The sequence below is a fragment of the Cyanistes caeruleus genome, chromosome 27 (genome assembly GCF_971803275.1).
Source record: "Cyanistes caeruleus chromosome 27, bCyaCae1.hap1.1, whole genome shotgun sequence".
Lineage (NCBI taxonomy): Eukaryota > Metazoa > Chordata > Aves > Passeriformes > Paridae > Cyanistes > Cyanistes caeruleus.
The window spans coordinates 3,637,064-3,651,218 of record NC_141727.1 but is presented as its reverse complement, the minus strand read 5'-3'; the positions used below and the strand labels follow the sequence as shown (position 1 = coordinate 3,651,218).

The 14,155-nt window shown below is 44.8% G+C and overlaps 2 protein-coding genes across 57 annotated transcripts in view; one reads left to right on the top strand and one right to left on the bottom strand.

Moving 5' to 3' along the window:
• The window catches only part of IKZF3 (IKAROS family zinc finger 3), a 38,049-nt gene extending 34,412 nt beyond the window's left edge, over positions 1 to 3,637 (bottom strand). For 6 of the 49 annotated variants that reach the window (XM_086864528.1, XM_086864549.1, XM_086864535.1 and 3 more), the window contains exons 1-5: positions 3,445 to 3,583; positions 3,179 to 3,328; positions 2,265 to 2,387; positions 1,059 to 1,160; positions 589 to 651 (exon numbers count right to left, since the gene is read on the bottom strand). In XM_086864528.1, the coding sequence (XP_086720654.1) occupies positions 589 to 635 (47 nt within the window). In that variant the 5' untranslated portion in view covers positions 636 to 651; positions 1,059 to 1,160; positions 2,265 to 2,387; positions 3,179 to 3,328; positions 3,445 to 3,583. Of the gene's footprint in view, positions 1 to 588; positions 652 to 1,058; positions 1,161 to 2,264; positions 2,388 to 3,178 lie in introns of all 49 variants that reach the window. The other 43 variants (XM_086864529.1, XM_086864551.1, XM_086864536.1 and 40 more) reach the window with 22 other exon arrangements.
• ZPBP2 (zona pellucida binding protein 2) lies at positions 3,621 to 12,990 on the top strand. 8 transcript variants are annotated; one of them, XR_015279552.1, is made up of 10 exons: positions 3,634 to 3,717; positions 4,610 to 4,687; positions 5,160 to 5,285; positions 5,602 to 5,763; positions 6,512 to 6,730; positions 7,916 to 8,001; positions 8,584 to 8,761; positions 9,915 to 9,961; positions 10,036 to 10,335; positions 11,902 to 12,990. XR_015279552.1 is itself a non-coding variant. In XM_086864581.1 (9 exons), the coding sequence occupies exons 1-8, from the start codon at positions 3,636 to 3,638 to the stop codon at positions 9,923 to 9,925; spliced, it is 942 nt and encodes a 313-aa protein (XP_086720707.1). In that variant the 5' UTR covers positions 3,634 to 3,635; the 3' UTR covers positions 9,926 to 9,961; positions 10,036 to 12,990. The 8 variants fall into 8 exon arrangements, 2 of the variants coding, with proteins under 2 accessions (XP_086720706.1, XP_086720707.1); XR_015279551.1 differs by having other exon boundaries at positions 11,676 to 12,990; XR_015279550.1 differs by having other exon boundaries at positions 9,297 to 9,961.
• The last annotated feature ends 1,165 nt before the right edge of the window (positions 12,991 to 14,155 follow it).

Sequence of the window (14,155 nt, the reverse complement as noted above, 5' to 3'; positions counted from 1 at the left end):
GTCCCGGTCCCGGTCCCGGGTCCGGACTCACCTGCCTTGGAGCCGCTGTTGATACCGCTCTCAGGGGACTCCCGCCCCTCGGGAGGGGCAGGGAGGTTGAGGACACAGCGCCTGTTTTGGGGGGTTTCGGGAGCCCCTGGCCACTTTAGTCCCCAGAACGGGAACACCTCGAACTGTGTGTTAAAGTTAAATGGCTGAGATAATAGTAAACAGAGCTTAGGTTGAGATGGTTTTCTTAAGAAAACAATGTTGCTATTTAGCAGAAAATCAAAGTACAAAGTTCTTCAATAAAATAAAACAAATATGAATTTCAAAGTCCTCTAGTACAGACTCCGAAAAGAGGCTCATTCCACACCGGGCCCGAACAGGGCTTTGAGAGACCTGACCAGCTGCAGAAATTCCTGCTGAGGCAGGGGGCAGCAGTAGGTGACATTTAGGGGTCAGTTCAGGCCCAAAACCAGTTAATGAAGCGAGAAGTGAAATTGGGATCTGAGCTCATCACTTGGATCCAAACCCAAAGGCAGTAAGAGCAAATTATCATAGATCAGGAGCAGGATAACAGCATGGAAACATGATTCTCCTACTCACTTCCTGTGTGGTGCCAACGGCTGCTTCTTATGCTGTTGCTTTTCCATTGCTTGGAAAAAGACTCTAGAAATAAAATTTGAAAAAAAAAAGTATGTGTTATAATCAAGCAATTCTTGGTTACTTGGTTATTCCTGACAACCTCTGCAGCCCCCTTCCAGAATAATTTAATAATTAGGCAGGTTTCCTGGTTTTACAAATTTAAAAGGAGTCCTGGGATTGCTGTGCAACAATCAGAAACCTCTGGTTTCTATCCCAGGATTATCCATGGACATTTTCTTGTACTGCCAGATTTGCTCTCTGATTTAAATCTCTACTTTCCCTCACATTTACCCCCAGGGAAACAATTGTATCTTCACTCTGTTTTTATTTTAAGGGCACAAATCAAGCAAACCTGGTTTACCCAGCCTAGAAAAATACCCCTGTGCTAATTGTGACCCTCCTTTTTGTGATCCCACCTTTGGATCACTCACCTGAAAAATCAGAGACAGAACTTGTGGTCTGCAGCCTCTCCAGAGCCCTGCAACAGGTCCTTCTCCTGACTCTGCACTCCTGGAAATCTCTCTATGTATTTCCTAGGATAAAATATTCACCTTTTTAATATCTACTTACTCCATGATCAAGTTTACAACTGCAGATTTTTTACCTTTTCTATCATTTCCTACTGATACTCTATTAAGCAAAAAAAAAACAAACCCCAAAACCCAAACAAAACAAACAAACAAAAAAAACAACCCCCTCCCTCCCGAAAAAAATCCCGAAGAACCAACAAAGAACCAAACCCCAGTAATCCAGGTTTTAAACATGCATATAAACACCCAAATTCAAATTTTGTCCTATTAAATCCTCCCTGTAACATGACCTGTTCTTAAAAATAACCCATTCCCCCTCCTCACCCCCCCCCCCCCCAAAAAAAAAAAAAGCATACAAATCTATAAATGACAATTTACCAGTCTGGGACTTAGAAATGTTATAGCATTGAAAATAATTGAGTCATTTGGCTAAAGACACTGACTAAGAGTTTATAAAGAACCAAAATTGCAGCCAAAGCTTTATAGTAGATATACTATTTCATAATAATTAGCAACCTGGGGACTGATGGGCTGTGCAGAATCTGAAAGGAGCTATAAACTTCCTTAGGAACTGAGGCTGCTGGGGCTGAAATATGACTCGTTTATAGCAGACACGTTACAAACTGAATCATTTTGCCTGCATGGTGTAAGCATGAAATGTTCACTTTGAGTAAAACTGAAAACATTCAGCACATGGGAACGTGGGATTGTCTGAGGTGGTCCAGGTTCTGACCTGCTCAGCAGCTCAAGGACATTAAAAATGAAAACCCTGAGACAGTTCTTACAGCTTAACCGACCACTTGAATTAATGTATTGGTCTAAGGAAAAAGAAAGCTTAAGTAAAACTATTTTCCATTAACAACTTGATACCTCCTTTTTCACACTTTTTTGTATTTTTACCAAATCTTTCTTTTCTTTATTAAAGGAAACTTAAGTGCTTTTTTTTACAAGAATCATTGAGTTAAAACTTTCACAGCTCTCTATAAAAATAACTCTTATTCCTGTGTTGGTTGGTTCCATATTTGTTATGCAAATACTATGACATCATTTTTGGACAATAGCATGGTCTGGAGTGATAAATATGATCTAGGTAGGTAGGATAAATACTATTTTGTTAATTTCCAGAGGCTTGGCCACCGTTCTGGTGCGTTATCGAGTGCGCTTGTGTGGTCAAATGTAAGGACCCTCCTTTCCCTGCCGGCAGCTTCCTTAGTTTTTGTATCACCTGCTCTAGAAACAAAGTAGTTACATATTTAAAAGTTTCAAAGACATAGCAAGTTTTCCAAAACATGTAACTGACTTGGAAGTACTTGCAGTGATACTGTGGCATTTGGCTTCATTTTCAAGCCAACGCTATTTTCCCGGGGCTTGCTTTCAATCACGAGTGGCAGAACCACCGAATCCCAGAAGAGTCTGGGTTGGAAGAGATTTTAAAACCTTCCAGTTCCACCCCTGTCGTGGCAGGGACACCTCCCCCTATCCCAGGTTGCTCCAAGCCCACTCCAACCCTGCCTTGGACACTTCCAGGGACAATTTCCCTTGTAATTCCTTTCCAGGCCCTCACCACCTTCACAGAGCAGATTTTCTTCCCAATATCCAATTTGAATCTGTTTTTAGTTGAAGCCGTTCCCGTTGTCCTATCACTCCAGACCCTTATCCAAAATCCCTTCCCAGCTCTCCTGGAGCCCTTTTAGGTACTGAAAGGGATGGGTTTTGTTTTTAAGTGGAAAAACACACGTCCTGTAATGACTTTCTCCAGAAACCTGCAGCTGGAGAACACCCAGCACTTGCAGCCCCTCAGGAGGAAAAGCCACAGGACGTGCCCAGCTCTTACTTTCAGTCTTTGTCACAGCAAGTGACAGAAACACAGAATCACAGAATGGTTTGGATTGAAAGGGACCTTAAAGCTCATCCAGTCTCCCCTCTCTCCCCCGCCATGGGCAGGGACACCTTCCATAGTCCAGGGCAGTGACAGATAAAGCCATGACAGAGCCTCTTTCCCCCTTGTTCCCCTGTATTACCCTCTCCTTGTCCCACAGCCGGAAAAACCACTTCAGAGTCAAAAACACAGCTCACTGCGCACTTTGGAGGAGTGATGTGGGGCTGAAGTGTGACAACGGGCGCGGAGGGGGTGGCAGGGGCCGTCCTTCGCTGCCAAGCGCCTCAGTGGCCTGAAAGCGAGAAAACAAAAAAAAAAAAAAATCTCCCCACAACAAAACACTGCTTAAAAAACACAGTGGAGTGCTGGCGAGGAAGCAGAATGTTTTTAAAACAGTATAAAAAGTACCGGGTGTGGGCGAGGGAGCAGAGAAGGAGCGAGGGAGCCCAGCGAGGACTCTCCACCCTTCCCGCCCTCAGCCCTGAGGGGAGGAAAAAGGGCGGGAAGCGCCGTGCGCGCGCGGGGATGGAGGAGGGGGGAGCGGGGGCCGTTAGCGCCCCCTCGCGCCCGCGGCGGCCGTTGTGAGGGGCGGCGGGAGGATGGCGGGGGGCGGCGGGCGGCCCCGCTGCCCCCCGGGCGCTCTCCTGGGAGTGGTGGCCGTGGTGGTGGCGGCGGGATGGGGTGAGCGGGGCTAGGGGTGGGAAGCAGGGTTGTGCTGGTGTGGGGCCGGTCCTCTCGGAGGGTGGTAGAGGGGATCGGAGCCCGTCAGCGGGTCCCGCTCTGCTGAGTGTGGGGGGGGAGTGCCCACAGAACCTTCCCTCAGAGTGGCAGATGGAGGCCCTGGTAGAGGGGACTGAGTGAGCTCCAGCGACACGCCACTGGTGGGTGTGGGGGACAAATGTCCCCAAAAAGCTTTACCTCAGAGTGGGAGATGAAGCCCCCAAAAAGTGGACAGGTGGGCTCCATTAACACCCCATTGATGGGTACTGCTCCAGTTGTCCCCCCAGAACCTTCCCTCAGAGTGGATAATGAAGACCCTTAAGAGGGGTTGGCACAGGTTCCAGTGACACCCCACTGTCCCCCAAGCCTAACCCTGGGACACAACAGTCGGGCAGGACCACCCCAGTGTGCCCATGGCTTGAAAAAAACTCTATTTCCAATAATTTTCACTCTCCTGGGGATTCTTGTCACAGAAACCTTTGTGCCCGGCACTAATCTGCTGTTCTGCAGAAGGGAAAGGGCTGAGAGATCCCTACCTTGTGTCATCTCAGGGTCACACTACAGAGCTTTGATAAAAACGTTATCATTTTTATAACTACTCCAGTTATAAAGAGGAAGGCTCATCTGGTTTGGAACATGATACATCCAGGCAGGTTTGTAACATAGGCACTAAAACAATGAAAAAGTGACAGGTCAAAAACAAGGACTCCTGCTTGCTGCTAAGAAAAAAGCATGGGGAAAAAAGGAAAGTAAGACAAAAGAAACAAAACTAGGCAAAAAACAGGGTGAAATAAAGGATCAACAATCACACATTTAGACTGATCTCTAATATTCCAATTACTTTTCCCTACAGTGAGAGCAGAACCGAAGGAAGAGCAATCTATTGATTTAATTGGAAAGAATGAAGTTTATGGTGACACCAGGCATGAAGGTAAATTTGTCCTTTTTTCTATCTATATCTAGTTTTCACTGGAATTTGGGATTTTAAGCCCAGGGATCATTATGTAGCACCAGTATACGTGGAACCTTGTATACACAGGAACAAGAGAAAGGAGATGGGGATGGAAATATATTTATCCCACAGTGCTGCTGGAAGCACTGATGAAAATTTAATATCTAAATGAGGGTTTCAGTGAAAAATTGTGTGCTTTTTTTACCTCCTGCACCACAGTTTGTGTGTGGGATACACGTGTCTCCCTCTAACAGTCAGCACCAGCCACACTGTGGACAGTTCCAGGATACTAATTAAGAACAAATGGAGATTAATCTTTAATATTACACTTTGCAAGTCGAAAACTGAAAAATACACTTTAAACACAGTTTTTAATTAGGGTTTTTGGGTTTTTTTTTGTGACTTCATTCAATACCAGCATTTAAATCATTTACCTGTTTCTGTATTGCAGTGAATGTGTACGTTAAGGTGTTCACGAACAGCCCATTCCTGGTCTGTATGGACTTGGCTCTTTCTCAAGAAAGAGTAATAGATCCCAACTATTTGTGGATTGGTCCAGATGGAAGAGATTTACAAGGTTAGTTCAGGCTAAAAATATCACATATTTTCCTTGTTTCTATTCACACCCCTCAGTGGTTCCAAATAGTTCCTTAGGCTTTTGCCAGATATTTCCACAAGTTCTGACATTAAACTCTGTTTCTCTTCTCCCTCTAGAAGTTCCAAATACTTGAGCTAAAAGGAAATTTGTAGTAAATCCTGAAAGTAATAAATTTTAGATCTTTCCAGGTTAACACTAACCAGCATCATTATGCACAAGAGCAAGATTTCATCTTCAAATATTCTAAATACATCAGAAAGTGGACATTTCCAGTAACCCAATATTTCTGTTTTAGGGCAAGGATATGTGAATCTGACAGAGTCAGGGAAGCTGATGGTGATGGGTTTCATGGTGTCGATGTCTGGTGCCTACACTTGTACTCTCTCCCACAGAGTCATCGAAACTACAACACAGGAAGAAACAGAAATTGTTGAAGCTTATAAATTCATGGTTTATGGTAAGATTGCTAAATTAGGAGCAAGCACATGGCCTTTGTAGATTGGCAGGTTTCTGTACTCTGTGTTTATTGCAATGCTTGATTTAAAAAACACCAAAATAATTAGTTAAAATTTTATCCCAGAATAGAAAATATATTTTTTTTTTATTTATACATAGACATGAACCCTCTCAAGGTTTTGGGAAAAGTTTAATATTACTGCTCCCAAGAATGCATGGCAATAAAATAATCTCTACCCTTAGGTACAGCATTAACTGCAAGAATTCCAGAGTTATCTGAGATCTGCATCCAGCCCCTTCCATGTCTTGTAACTACTCTTCATCAACATCACTTCCCACCCACAACATAACAACCCAAAAATACTTGAGAAACACCAACTTTTAAAATAATAATAAAATTACTCCTACACCATAATTGCATAGAATTGGCACCAATCCATTTCAGACACACAGCTTTGTAGACATGCTGGTTCTGTGCCATTTTACTATTCACCTCCTGTTTTGTTTTTATTATTTGGGAACAGAATTTCCAGTAAGTACCTAAATTCCTGTATACATCAAACTAAAATGTGTCTTACTATTGAGTCAGCTCTGTCTAGGATGAACGTGTTGTGACATAATTAATGACTGTGCTTTATTTGTTTACTTAATTTTGAATAAAAGCCCATGCTTCAGATACAAAGAACTGATAATCTAAGATTTGATCTGTGATTACACCCCAGATTCACACCCAAGCTATTTCCTCCCAGCCTACAGGGAAGCTGACCATGCCTATCAGGTGTCTGTTCGCTTTAGCACAGTGCACTGCAGACTGAAAATCAACGACTTGTTCGTCGACAAATTAGCCAAAATCCTCAGCAGCACCATCTCCTACCTGAACTGCCACATCACAGAGTCGTCCTACAAGTGCCACTCTATCAGGACACCAAAGAACAGGCTCCAGTATGAGCTGTTTGTTAATTTTCTAGGTAACCGATTTCAGTTATTTGGGAGGGATCATTTATTGTTATGAACAACTTGTGAGTGCTATAAACACTGAAGAACAGCAGAGTCAAGAGTACCTCTGAAAGTTGTTCTGGGGTCTTTGTTTTGATTGTGTGTGGGTGGTGGGTTTTTTTGGTTAGTTTTTTGGGGGTTGTTTTTGGTTTTGGCTTGGTTTTGGTTTTGTTTTTTGTTTTTATTTTTGTTTTTGTTTTCTGTTTGGTTGATTGTTTTGGTGTTTGATTGGTTGTTTGGTCGGTCGTTTGGTTGTTTGTTTTGGGATTCTTTTTGTTTGGTTTGGGTTTTTTTTGGAGTCCCTGTAATTTTTTTTTGTTACCCACAGATGGAGCTAAAACGCAGTTTTTAGGTTAAAAGTAGTGTTCAACTTTTTACAATCCTAGAGAGAGCAGCTATCACCAAGGTTAGAGAGGATGGTTGGAAGGAGACAGCCCATAATATGCCCTAATGTCACTGTCATATTTCGGTTTTTAGTATTTGATTTTTAGTAAGCCTGAGACCACTCTGATTTTAGAATTATAGGATGGTTTGGGTAGGAAGGGACCTTAAAGCTCATTCAGTTCCCCTCCTGCCACAGGCAAGGACATCTTCCTCTAGACCAAGAGGAAAGTCCCATCCAATCCAGCCTTGAATTTTTTTCTTGATTCCAGGAAACTGCACAGAGCCAAAGCAAAAACCTCACAGCTCCCTCATGGCAATACTGAGGTGGTTTAACCTCACAAACAAATCAGCCCTGATGCAGCCTTGAGTTAGAGATGGTTTATCACTGAGGGAAGGAAGTTGTTCTTTAATTATCTGACCACTTTCACTCCTGTATCTGCTCTTACCACACACCAAGAGGGACCATCCAACAGGTTATGGAACAGTTTTGTGGATATTTTCCCCTAAGTAAAGTCAAGAAACTTTCATGACAAACTGAGGACCCAAAGATTTTTAGCTTTACATAAAACTTTAGCTCTTTCGGGACGCTGAAGGTGCTATGTGAGAAATTAGCTCCATTACCTCAGCTTAGCATATTTCCCCCCTCATCCCCAATTTTATATTGGTTGACCTCTGACTCTTACTAAAAAAAGGAAGGAACTGGATAGAAACCACAAGGACCTAAATCTATCTTTTCCCCCCTTTTCCATGGATCTTTTTTGCTCCATCCACAGTCAATCCATTTGTACCAGAATGGGAAGAATTTTGCCACAAGGATCCTTACGATTGTGAAGATGTGACAAACAGGAAAGTCCGACAGGTTCTGTGTCAGTCACCTCGTGTCTTCTCTGCCTCTTTAACCCCACCTCTGCCTTAGCTCCTGCAGATATGACTGGTAGTAATCCATCTTTACCCAGATTTTGTGGGATTAATATTGTAAATGATGATTTGTGGATTTTAAATAATTCCATTCAGGAAGAAAAATGGGTTTAGAAGTAAAATTGATACAAATAGCTTAAAAACAACAGTTAAAAAATCAGGCTCATTACTTGCTTTGTATTTGCTTCTAATAATAAAGAAGGATAAACATTATTATTTATATCGAAATCCCAGTACTCTAAATGAAATTTTAAATTTATGATTTGGTCAATGGAATGCAATTTAAAGTAAGTCTACTGTAGCCAGTTTCTAAAATCTGTTCTCTCTGCCTTTTAAATATTAAATCCTGGGATCAGCTCACAACCCAGGTCTGATTCCAGGCTCCTTGAAGCCAAGGAAGACTCACAATTAAGGTGACAAGTCAGTGTGTGGAAATCAGGACTAGAAAATATTTCCTAATATTTTTAAATCAACAACAATCAACCAACCATGTTTTTATTCTCCCAATACTTCTGAATTTTAGGCAGCAGAGCGAATTGGGAAGTTTTTCCATCAGCTGAGGCACGATTTGAAGCATGAGTTTCCCACTGTTCCTACAATACATTATGTGGACAACAGCTTTTCCATGACTCCCATCGACAGCTGTCGTCCAGGTTTTGGGAAAAACCACCACACCCACCAGAACTGTGCCAGCTGCTGCGGTAAATATAAAATACATCCATTTAAATATAGCTCATTGATTTAAATATAGCTGATTAGTGCTGGGCACAGAGCTCTGGGGAGGATTAGAGAAATATTGGGGTCAAAAGCAGGGATATTTCTGTTCATCCTTTGGGAAGACATTCGCATTGTAGATTTAATGTAATGATAGGAAATGAGACAGTGGAGCGTGTCAGTGCACTCACAGGTGTAGCTGCATTTCCAAGCAAAGTAGAAGCAGTGCAGTGGGTTTTTTTCCTTCCAGGTCACTTGTGTGTGACAGTCCTCAAGATCCAGAGCACATAAGAAACAATTCCCTTCATGGAAGTCCTGCTAGAAAATTCTCTGTTGATTTTTCAAGTTCTTTTGCAGCACCTGCTGCAGGTTGTAGAGTTGGGGGGATTTAGCCAGAGGTTCAGGGAGCTCTGGGAAGGGCAGGAGCTCCCACAGGACACTGGGAAGGCTCATGGGGATGTCTGCTGGCCCCCCTGAGATGGGGGGAAACTGGCTGGAACCCCAACTCTGTTCTCTTCACAGTGGTTTGTGGTCCTGGAACTTACAGTCCCAACAATGAGGTGACGTGTCGGACCTGTGCCAGTCCTCAAGCCAGAATGTACGGAGCAAAATCCTGCTATTAAACTGGCAGAGACTGGAAAACCAAAAAGCAGCTGTGAAAGAATTCTTGGTGTTGTGGTGTTCTTTTCATTTTAGCTGCCAATCCTGGAATCCTCTGCTCTCTTTGGAACAAAACATCCTCATTCGTACACCCCTAGGTTTTCCTGTGTTCAGGGACCCCTTAGACTGGAAAATGCTCTGCTTAAAACACAGTGCTGATGCAAGGAAAAGTAATTAAATGGGAAAAAAAGGAAGTTTGTCACGTGGCTTAGTGCAGAGTCTGTTTCTTGGTGGTGACACCAGACACGCCACAGCTTTGTGCTGCTCAGAGAACACAAAGGAGCTACAAACAATTCCAGGCAGGATGGCAGGTGGCTGTGGTGGAGTTATGTGCCAGACTGACATATGCCAAAATCTCTGTGAGGAATTTCTAGCAGATATTAACACAAGTATTTGATCTTTGAGATTTAAAAGCATTACGTTCCCCCCTCCCCCCTTTTTTTTTTCCACATTTCTTTCACTGTTTCTGAAATGTTCCAGACTGGGCATGAGGAGAAAGGAAAATCAGGTCTCCAAGACAAAAGAGGGTGAGTAACAGATTACACAGCCCAGCATTCAGGAGGATTAAGGACCCAGGTTATGGTTCTCTTCTTGTCCCCAGAATAAAGAGGGACCATTCCAGAGGGAAGCAGAGATTCTACAGAGCCTCTTCCACCTCCTCCTGCTGCATCTTCCCCTTCAGCTGCACCAAACCCTCGCGCAGGGCCCAGCTGGCCCCAGGTGCTGCAGGAACAGACGATCCTTTTACACCAGCTGTGAATTCCTGACAAGGTCACCAGATGATACAAATTGCCAAAGCACTGAGCTAATGGGAACGTTTTCTTCCCAGAGAAACCTCACCCCAACCCGCTTTGGAAGGTTAGCTGCTGGATCTGCAGCGATCCATCAACCTGCTCACAGAGTGAGTAAAGATTATTTGATCACTATCAGGAACTTCATGTGTAACGCCAACTGTTTCCAGCCCCAGCTGAGCCTCCCGTGGCACAGCTCCTGGAACACAGGCTTTCAGAGCTTCTTTCTAAGCTGTTCCCTGTGGGAGTTTCTACCTTCCAGACTCACTTTGTTGAGGGACATCAGAGGACTCGGTTTCTGTGCACACACTGAGCTGTGGAAAGCAGTGCCCAGCTTTCCTCCTTCTTTTTCCCAAAGGAAAAGTAAGTCAAGAAAAAGAAGCATCTCCCACTCAATAACCCAAACTTCTTACAACATCTCAAAATTCCTTGGTGGGTATTCATCCAAAAATCGACCCGATTCAACCCAGTTTAACTTATCCATAGTGACAGGAACACAGCAGGAGATGGCACGGGCACAGACCCCGCTCCGAGCTTTTCAGAGTCATTACTTATTAAATACTGAGGAATAAAGTGTGCTGTAATGAGCATTTCCACTGCCCTTGGGCTGATTATCCTCGCTGCCAACTGGACACCGCGCACGGCTCAGGCTGAGACAGATGAAGCAGCCGGGCTTGGCGGTGCTGCCCGGTTCTCTTGGCCTATTTCAGCAGGAGGAAATGCCACATGCATCAATTATGAGGGGAAAAATCTCTAAGTACATACTGAGTGCTGTGGAGAGTCACAAATGAACTGTACTCCCTCCTAAAAGCTCTTACAGCACTTCTACTTCTTCAGTGGGCCTCAAACTGAGTGGGAAAACAGAGGAAATCCTTCCCTGTGAGGGTGGTGAGGCCCCAGAACAGGTTACCCAGGGAAGCTGGGGCTGCCCCTGGATCCCTGGAATTGTCCAAGGCCAGGTTGGGCAGAGCTTGGAGCCACCTGGGATAGTGGAAGGTATCCCTGCCCTGACAGGGGGTGCAGCTGATGAGTTTTAATGTCCCTTCCAACCCAAACCATCCTGGAATTCTATTATTCTAAAAGTAGAAAAATAGCTCAAATATTTAAGTATCACATTGCAAAGGAGTTTATGTCAGTAATTCTGTGGAGACTATAAAAACCTGACAGGAAGTGGCTTCTCTCTGACCTTTCCTGTGTGAAAGTCCTCTGCATCCGGCCAGAGCTGGGTGCCTGGGGTTGCAGCAGAGCCTTTTGTTGCTGATACCATCCCTCACACCTCTCTCCTCCCTGTCACACCTCAGGATATACAAATCCCTGTGATCAGCTCTCACCTCAACTGTTCCCATCCCTCTCTACCTCCCACAGCTGCAACAGCTTGTGAGGAACTGCAAAATCCTTTCTCACTGCTTTAAACCAAATCCTTCTCTTCTGCTTGGCTTTGGCTGTACAGGAGGAATCATGGAAACCTGGGCTGTGCCTGATGCTCTTGGTGATGTGGAGAAACTCCATCACCCCTGCAAGGCTCAGTCCTTTGAACCTCCACTTTAACCTGCCCTGGTCCCACAGTTCCCACCTCACTGTGTGCCAAGGACCTCTACAACAGCCTGAGAGCACTAAGGAGTCCTTACAAATAATAAATTTAGAATGTCAAACTTCCTGTCCTCTGCTCCACACAGACCTCTTGGATCTCAGCACGTACTGACAGCACACGAGAGCTTTGAAACATCCACAAATGGCAAAAATAACAGGAATAATCTGCCAGCTGGAAGCTGCAGCCCATTGTTTTCCCATCAGAGCTGCCTGGAACAACCTACTTGAGAAACACTTAAGGAACACGCGTTCAAACGTCCACTGCAGAGCTGCAAGTGGTGATGGGACTCATCCATCGGGTGACAGTGACACTTCTGCTCCGGTGGGAAAGTTGTCTTAACTCCCTGCAGCAGCTTCATTAACCCACAACTGAGATTTTCCTCTAAATTTAAGCCAACAGGAGTTGAAGGAACCACAGACCTAGCCAGGACACAGCTCATGGCCCCCACAACTGTGGGAAGATTGGCACATCCCAGGCACTCAGCACACCTTGTGGTGCAGCCCTGCCTAATCCAGCCCCCAGGAATTCCTCCAAAGACACTTCCAGGAGCTGTTTTGGTGGAAAGTTGCTTGAAAACAAAGCTTAACCAAGAGTCAAGGATGTTCTAAGAGTACCCAGATTACACTGAAGGTGGCACAGCCACAGGCCACAGGTACTTCCACAGGAGGATGAACCTGACCATAAAGACTGACTGCCCTGGGTCTCCTGAGAATACCTGAAACTATGACATTTTCCTCTGAGATGGAAAACTTTGAGGGTCACGCAACTTTATTAATTGGTACAACTTCATCTTAGAAGAGCAGCAGTTGGAAAATGATCCCTGGACTCAGCCATGCCTGCCTTGGATGAGTGATGAGAGTGAAAGATCACCAGGGAGTCTGGAAGAGAGTGTGTGGCTGGCTGAACCACTGAGCTCTCTACCACAGGCACAGGAAGTGCTATTGTGATTTTTAGCTCTGCTTCATTTTCCTACCCACTGAAATTAAATTTTCTCCTGCCCAAGCCCAGTGACCACACAATGTGCCCAGCAGCCTTCCTAGAACCACTGGTATCATCAGATTAATGAGTCCTGTGCAGGCAGTGAATAAGGATGATTCATTATTGGCAGCAACGCAGCTGTACATGGATTTTTTTTGGGGGGTGAAAAGAAATAAATAAGGTCCCTGAGTGAAAAGCGGGTGATGAAGTGTAGCCTGGCTTTAATCCCAGTGTAATCGCTGCCATCACTCCTAATTATTGATAAATATTTTTCTAATTGTGGAAATTAAACAATTAGACATCCTTCCTTCCCCCTTGGAAATCTAATCAGTTCAAAGTTCAGGATGCAGTCTGGGGCCACTGCCCACTCATGGGCAGGGAAAAGCAAGGCTTCTCCCAAAATTTTCCCAAAACTTTCTCCCCAGATTTTCTCCCAAAAGCCCCCCAAAGCCCCCCCCTGCTACCAGCCCTGCTGCTAGGAGCACAGACTCACGGGCAGGGTGTCCTTTTGGATATCCTGGGGGTTTCCCAGGAGCATTCCTCCATCCCTGTGCTCCCAAGGGATTTCAGGACCAAGCAGGGAAAGAGTCACCCCTGCCAAGAGGATTCAGGTCGTAGACCTTGCCCCAGTGACACGTTTTCCTCCATCCTGGAGAGGAGAACAGGCCAGTTAATGACCGGGCAGGCAGAGCTCCTTGGAAGTTAATAACGGAGATTTACCAGCGTGCTGGAACGCACAGAAGGAGGTCACGCTGTTAATTGTCCTGCTGCTGATCCCTGCAGATAAATCTACCCAGAGAGGGGTATTGAAAGGAATGTTTCTAATTCCTTGCTGAAGAAGTGTTGCCTTTGACACTGAGCCCCTTGTACCCACCGTGCCAAGTGTGTTCTCAGCAGGATCTGGTCCACAGCTGGATACCTCACAACTGGAAAGAGTGGGATGAGAAAAATCCCTCCTTGAGATTTAAGCCATCTGACAGGCCGTGTCCCCCTGCTCCCAAGACCCCAGGTTGGCCACAGCACCCTCAAGAAATATCCCCATAAACCCATTTTTCTGTTCTTCCCCATTCCCTGTCACACCTGATTAAATATCTGACAGTACTGACAGCCTAAATCCAGCATAATTCCATCCATCCCACAACAAGTAACCTTCCCAAATCTCACTGCAGATTTTTGTTATACTTCTCATGTATTTTATCCCCCTGTACACCCACACAGGCCAGTGGCTGTTCCACATCCAGACAAACCCCTGGAATCCACTTCCTTTCCCCCGTGCTCATCAGTGTGGGCTGCAATGAGCCTGGTGGTTTCCATTCAAGTAATTCCACAGACGGGATCCAGAGCAGGGCTGACGCCGAGGG